General features: G+C 30.7%; 1 protein-coding gene across 1 annotated transcript; it reads left to right on the top strand.

Moving 5' to 3' along the window:
* The first annotated feature begins 863 nt into the window (after positions 1 to 863).
* On the top strand, positions 864 to 5,985 carry LOC111706071 (uncharacterized). Its single transcript, XM_023478829.1, has 6 exons — positions 864 to 911; positions 2,763 to 2,856; positions 4,440 to 4,529; positions 4,709 to 4,784; positions 4,982 to 5,038; positions 5,838 to 5,985. The coding sequence occupies exons 1-6, from the start codon at positions 864 to 866 to the stop codon at positions 5,983 to 5,985; spliced, it is 513 nt and encodes a 170-aa protein (XP_023334597.1).
* Positions 5,986 to 6,657: the final 672 nt, after the last annotated feature.

The raw sequence follows: 6,657 nt of genomic DNA, 5'->3' as shown, positions 1-6,657 counted from the left end.
TTGGGTAAGTCTGGGTCGAGCGCTGCGTCTAGGACAGGCTTGAGGGCTGAGCGCTGCGGCCACATTTATCAAATTAATAAAGTAATAGCGGATATGTGGGGATAGGTTAGGTTAAGACAATAATTCTGGGCCGAGTGCTGCGACTACTTAAATAATAACTGTTCATCAGACCTACGAAATGTGCGCGTTTTCCATACATATTCATTTGTCATCTGATCTATAAAAGTTGTCCATTCGACCTACAAAAGATATGCATCCGACCTACAAATGCAATGCATCCTATCTACAAAAGGTCTGCATCCAACCTACAGTTAAGTGAGCAACCGACTTGCAGTAGGTCGGATACACTAACTATTTTTTCAATTGAGTGTGTATCTGACATAAAGTTCATCGGACCAACAGCAGCTAAAAGCTGCTGAATAACCGAAGTGTCGCAGGACGGAATTAACGTTGGGTGGATGTAATACAATCGCAGTATTATAGAGAAAAAATCTTAGGCTTCATTTCTTACCTAGAAATAATACACCGTAAAAACGTCACAATGTTATCAAATGAATCTAAAAAATGTTCTCTAAAATACTGCACTTTCGGTTCAAAGATATTACCTAGCCGGTCTATCCCTTTAACATGTATAATATAAAAAGTCTCAAATAAGAATGATTATCTTTTCTAAAAACAAACTCGCACCTTCCTTAAACTAAGCACAAGAAGTATATTTTCCAGGATTTGGATTGTTTTAATGAAATATTTGTTAAAAAGATTAAGTCTTATAGAAACATTTATTATCAATAAAATAATCTAAAGCTTTGGAAAAAATGTTGAAGATATGTTTAATTTTTTTTTAAAAAAATTATCTTAGAAGCATGTCAAACAACGGAGATTCAGACAGCCCTAGCCAGAAGGGAAAAAAAGTGCATTTGAAAAAAATATTTAAAAATTGGGGAAGTTTTTAAATAGACCTTCTTTACAAATTTAACAATATTTATCACAACCTTCTTGGATTATTTAGAAATCTCAAAATTAAATGGTTTGAATAAAATCAAATCAACAAATGTTGAATCCACCGTTCAACTCAGCTATAAAGTACAGTGTATACCACAAATGACAGTTGGTAAATAGTTTTAAATGTCTTCTTTCCTAATTTGCGAAATTCATTGATACCAAACAGAAAGAAACAAAAATATGACACATGGGATTTTGGAAGTCATATTATAGTAAATTGATTTCAACGTAAAATATATTTGATCAAAAAATATTTTTAACGCAATAAACTGCAAAAAGTCTTTAATATTTAGTATAGTATTTGGAAGAAGACATTCAAAACTATTCACCATCTGTCATGTTTCGTCGGACACCCTATAGGTTTTAAAAACAAAGAAACCTAAGATTTCAAATTCTGAAAGTAGACTATGTCTAGACCTAGCATGTAGATTTTTAGAAATCCCCGTCGAGCCCTTTTTGAGAAAATTCCATTTAAACTTTGTTGTGTAGTTTAGACTGAAAAAAGGCGTTTGACTCAAAAGTTTTCGTGAGATTATTAGGAAACTTAGGAAAATTATTATAATCATATGATAAATTTATTAATGTAGAATTAAGAAAAAGAAAGAAATTTACCATATTAACAATGTTTTATCGGGTTTAAACCTCAAATGATACATTTTGATGTATAAATCTTGTTTTTCCACTATTCGTCCATACAAGTTATCTCATTTTTTTATATTGCAGATTCAACCGTCTTCATTGTTTTTTAAGCTTTCTGGATATCCACCAAAGTAATTTGCGAGCCCATGACCTATTCAAAAGATATTTTAATTATCAAAATGTAGATTTTAATCTTTTTTCCTTTTATTGACCATTAAACTGTTAAGGGCTCTGAGAGTAACATTGTATTTTTAAGTAATACTTTGTTTTCAATAAAGCTTCACCTGGTTAATGAGCTCTATGAAATTTAAACCCTTAACAAAAAATTTCAGTGTATTTCAGGTATTTCATAAAAAGAGTCTGAACCCTTTACATTTCAGCCTCTTTGGACAAATAGTGGAGAAAACTAGATTTATACATCAAAATATGATTCATTTTGAAACATTTGAGGTTTAAACCCTATGAATCATTGTGTATATGGTTAATTTCTTTCTATTTCTTAATTCTACACTGATAAATTTATCATATGATTATAATAATTATGCAGAAAAGCTCAAAACGTTTTTGGGTTTCCTAATATTCTCATGAAAAATTTTGAGTCAAACGCCTTTTTTCAGTCTAAACTACACAACAAAGTTTAAATGGAATTTTCTCAAAAAGGGCTAGACAGGGATTTTTTAAAATCTACATGCTAGGTCTAGACATAGTCTACTTTCAGAATCTAAAAACTTTATAGCTGAAGGTGAACGGTGGACCATCCATTTAAAGAGTGCCAAGTACGATTCACAATGGTTATACTCTATAACTCTCCTAACGTGTTGAATTCTGAAAATGTTTTCCATCGTTTCTGTGGAATAAATCTGTAAGTCACTGTTATACAGATTACAGAACCCCAATTCAAAATACTATATTTTAAGCTAAAGAAATTAGGATATTTCATTCATCCTTGATATGAAAACGGTTTAGAGGTTTTAAATTAATGGTCATTTGAAATAAAACATGTCCTTGGGATTGTGGGACTTTGTTTGTTTAGTCCCAAATTTGCTTTTTTGAGCCGTCCCCTCATCCCTATTTATATTTTTATCTAAGTAAAAAATCCTACTTTTTTGTTTGAACACTAGGGAGGGAGTTCTCTGCTGGGTTTATCTGCTGGAACAAAAACCCTATATCGATATAACAGAGTCCGAAGTCCTATCAAGGAATACTGGAGACAAGGTGACAAACTTTACCTTATCAATGTTGGAAAGGAATTAAATCTTAGCCACAAACTAAAATTTTCAAACATCATAAACTTCAGAGACTTTTTCTGTCATGTTCCCTTATTTAATTAAGATTAATATACACAGACGGAAGCGACTCTTTAATTTTTAAAAACCGGTTTTTGATTTTTTTGTACTATATCTAGATGATACTTCATTTTTATTTAAACATAAAGATATGCATATTTTAAAAAATAATTTAAGAAAAAAATATGAAGGTTGATCCTTTTTTTATAAACCATTTAAATACAGTGGATTGTTTTAAGTTAAATAGACTGTAAGCGTAATTTCAAGTGACCCTCCATGAAAAGATGTCAATGCCCAATTTACAACGGTACCCTTAAAACCTTTATTTGATCATTGTTGTTGGACTTATTCTCTTTAATATACAAAATATACGCGTTTAAAATTAGATTTAAGTTTGAACAATATTAATATTCCCTTTCTAGAAATAAATGGTTTCTTTCGAATTTTTATAAACCGTTTCTAAAGTAAAACTGTAACAAATAGCTCTCTCTAATTGTCAATGGTTAAAAGAATACCGTCGTTAATTGGACATTGTCATCTTTGCATGGAGGGTCACTTGAAATTCTGCTTCATTTACCCAATGTCCTGGCGATACAGTACAAACTGGGACTAGAAAGGTTGACCCGGCTCGAAAATTCAAATATACTACACAGACTCTTTATCTGCTTTCACAGGGTAGGCTACGTAGGCCTATAGCTGTACTGGCACGACATGCTACATTTACATCTGTAGTCTATTTACTTGACTTTTAAAAATAAAAATAACCTCGCTTATTTCCTAATTTCTTAGGACGTTTCCCTTCTTCAAAATTCGGATTTTATAAAGGAGAGAATTGTAATTGAAATAGATTGTGCTAGTTCAACTTCCTTTTTATGTCGCTAATATCTTAACAAAGCGAATAGATAAGTATAGAGTGGAATTAATCCGAAAATAAAACCGCCATTTTGTTGTAATGTTTCCATACTGCAGGCGTACTTCACCATGTTGGGCCTTGCAACATCTTTTTATAGAAAAAAATCTTTGTTCTGTGTTGTTCAGCGACTGCACCTGCAAATGCTGTGTTTTACTCACCTTATAGGACTCATCTTCTCGACTGTTTTCAAGTTCAATTATCTACTCCATTTTTAGTATTCTGTAGAAATCCGGTTTGAGAACTATGATAATACGATTTTATTGTTCTCAACAAATGATAAAACTGTATACAATATTCCATTAAATATATATATTAGTTCTTTTGCCACCTCATTCTAAATCGTGTTGTACCTAAATGATCGAGTAAGAATGTTCTTCTATTGCATTTTGTATTATAAATGTTCTGAAAAGATTGAGATCAATATTGCAATTTTGCTTTAAAAAATATCATTTTTTATGGCGCTTAAATATCAGATCACAATCAAATATTACTCCTGGTCCAGTCTTCTTCCACCTGCACAACATGTGTATCTGAACCAGTTAAAAAATAGTTCAGGTATCCGAACCTAGTTTAACTTTTTGTTTACGGTTGTTGTTTAGACTGGGCCGGAGAAGACTTGAATGAAATTGAGTTTCTGAAAAATACAATTCAATCTTTAGAACCAGCAATCATCACATTGCAAACTAATGGTAAATTTCAACATAAGTTTTACAATAATATTTTAATCCAAAAGTTAAAAAGTTCTTCAAATAAAGAAATGTTTCTCAATTATCATTAAAAAACTGTTTGACGTGCATAAAAAATAAAAAATACATATTTTCTGTAAAAAAATATTTATTTTCAAATAAGAAAACAGAAAATATTTTAGGAAGCTTGGAGAAACTAGAATCGTTGATTCTCCCAGAAGGAGGAAATTCTGATTATAAAATTCATTTCTGTCAGAGGTAAAATTTTTTCTATACTTTGGTGAAAATTTACTCCATGTTGGTTTTATTTTTTAATTTTTGTGATAGCTTTTGTATTTTTTTTATCTCATCCAGAATCGAGATTTTACTTTGAAGATCATTTTTTTAAAGAAATTAAACTCATATTTCCAGATTTATTTTGTCCAATTTGGCTTTTTTAAAGCTTTCTATTTTAGCCAAAATCCAGGAGAGCAAGCGAACTCCGGGATCATTTGGAATTCCAAGGTGTACAGGTAGTCATGGGCATAAAAGTTACTGTAGCCGTAATTTTAAGTGACCCTCCATGTTTATCTCTAAAAATGTGTTTTCAAATTGCCGTGAATCTGGAGTGTACGCTAGCGAACAGGTCACAGTAAGGGATGGGCAATAGCCAGATTCGTTTTATAGAAACATTAAATGTTTTTAGACTTTTAAAAGGTTTTACGACAATATGAGAAGGTTCCAACATTGTAAAACTTTATTCTGTAGAAGTTTTCTTTATAAAACATGCAAATTTATTACCCTAGAATAAAACATAAGACAAAAAAGAACGTTATAAAAAGATAGTTTTTGGGTTTTTTAAACGATAGTTTTTGTTTATTTTTGCCTTATATTTTCACCTAGGATAACAAATTTGCATGTTTGATAAAAGCAAACTTCTAGAGACTACAATTTTAAATCGTTGGACCCTCATCAGATTGTCGTAAAACCGTTTAAAAGTCTAAACATATTTAAAGTTTATGTGAAACGAATCTAGCTATTGCCTATAGCTATAGCCTCATGTGATTTCCAAAAATTCAATGTAAATAATTATTTTCTACAACTTCAGGAAAGTAAATATCAATATTTTTTAATATTTACCCCGGTTTTTTTACTATCTGTACAGAGTACATAACTTCTATATTTAGGTGTAGAGTAGTTTATGTAAAGGAGCTAATTAACTATTTCCTCTGCTAGCTGTACATAACTTCTATATTTAGATGTAGAGTAGTTTATGTACAGGAGCTAACTAAACTATTTCCTCTGCTAGCTGTACATAACTTCTATATTTAGGTGTAGAGTAGTTTATGTACAGGAGCTAACTAAACTATTTCCTCTGCTAGCTGTACATAACTTCTGTATGATTCATCTCTTCGGTCATGAGAATACACAGGTACTGCTCAGTGATCTAAATATTTACGAAACATTTATTCATCGATAATTGAGACCAAAGCATCTTTGCATGTATTCTAATCTATTCCATTTAGTTTATATTTTTTTTTTGAGTCTATGATATAAAGATTTAAGTACTTTAAAGCGCTTGTTTCTTGTTTTAATTAATTAGTAGTAATTAACAAAATTATAAATGATGGGGCTAGAATATTCATATTTTAGTATTGTATATATAGTGATTGTGGTCGTGGTCCTTATGACTGTTTAATTTGTGATTGGATAGTGTAGGCACTTGGCAGGTGTAAAAGGATATAGTCTAATTGATTATGTAAAAGATACCTTAATTCTTTTTATAAAAACTGCTAGCCCTTTTTTGGGGTTAAAGATAGATTCTGTACACCCCAAAAAATATACAGCTTTAAAAAATCAGTAAAATAAAAAATTCCGCGAAATCCACAATATAGGAATTGAGCAGCATTGCCACAAACTCTGATTTTCTAATCTCTATTTCATCGCCACCCATAGTCGTAAACCTTATATGTTTGAAACTATGAATTCTGTTAAATTAAATAATCTAAATTTGAAATATTAAAGGTTTACACTATCAGGTTGCAAAGATAAAGAATTGAAGAATTGAGTTTGTGGCAAAGTTTTAATTCCTTTAATATTGAATTGTCGAAACGTAAAAGTTACAATGTAAAGTTTTAAATTTTTAGATTTT

Source organism: Eurytemora carolleeae, unplaced genomic scaffold, assembly GCF_000591075.1.
Source record: "Eurytemora carolleeae unplaced genomic scaffold, Eaff_2.0 scaffold584, whole genome shotgun sequence".
NCBI lineage: Eukaryota > Metazoa > Arthropoda > Copepoda > Calanoida > Temoridae > Eurytemora > Eurytemora carolleeae.
The sequence above is the reverse complement of the archived record's forward strand: the minus strand, read 5'-3'. Positions and strand labels throughout refer to the sequence as shown.

What these genes read in the sequence shown, in the direction of transcription:
- LOC111706071 (XM_023478829.1), top strand. Translation starts at nt 864, where the DNA reads ATGTCAAACAACGGAGATTCAGACAGCCCTAGCCAGAAGGGAAAAAAA. An exon ending in CAAGGAATACTGGAGACAAG is followed by an intron (nt 2,857 to 4,439) that starts GTGACAAACTTT and finishes GTTGTTGTTTAG; the next exon opens with ACTGGGCCGGAGAAGACTTG. An exon ending in CATCACATTGCAAACTAATG is followed by an intron (nt 4,530 to 4,708) that starts GTAAATTTCAAC and finishes AAAATATTTTAG; the next exon opens with GAAGCTTGGAGAAACTAGAA.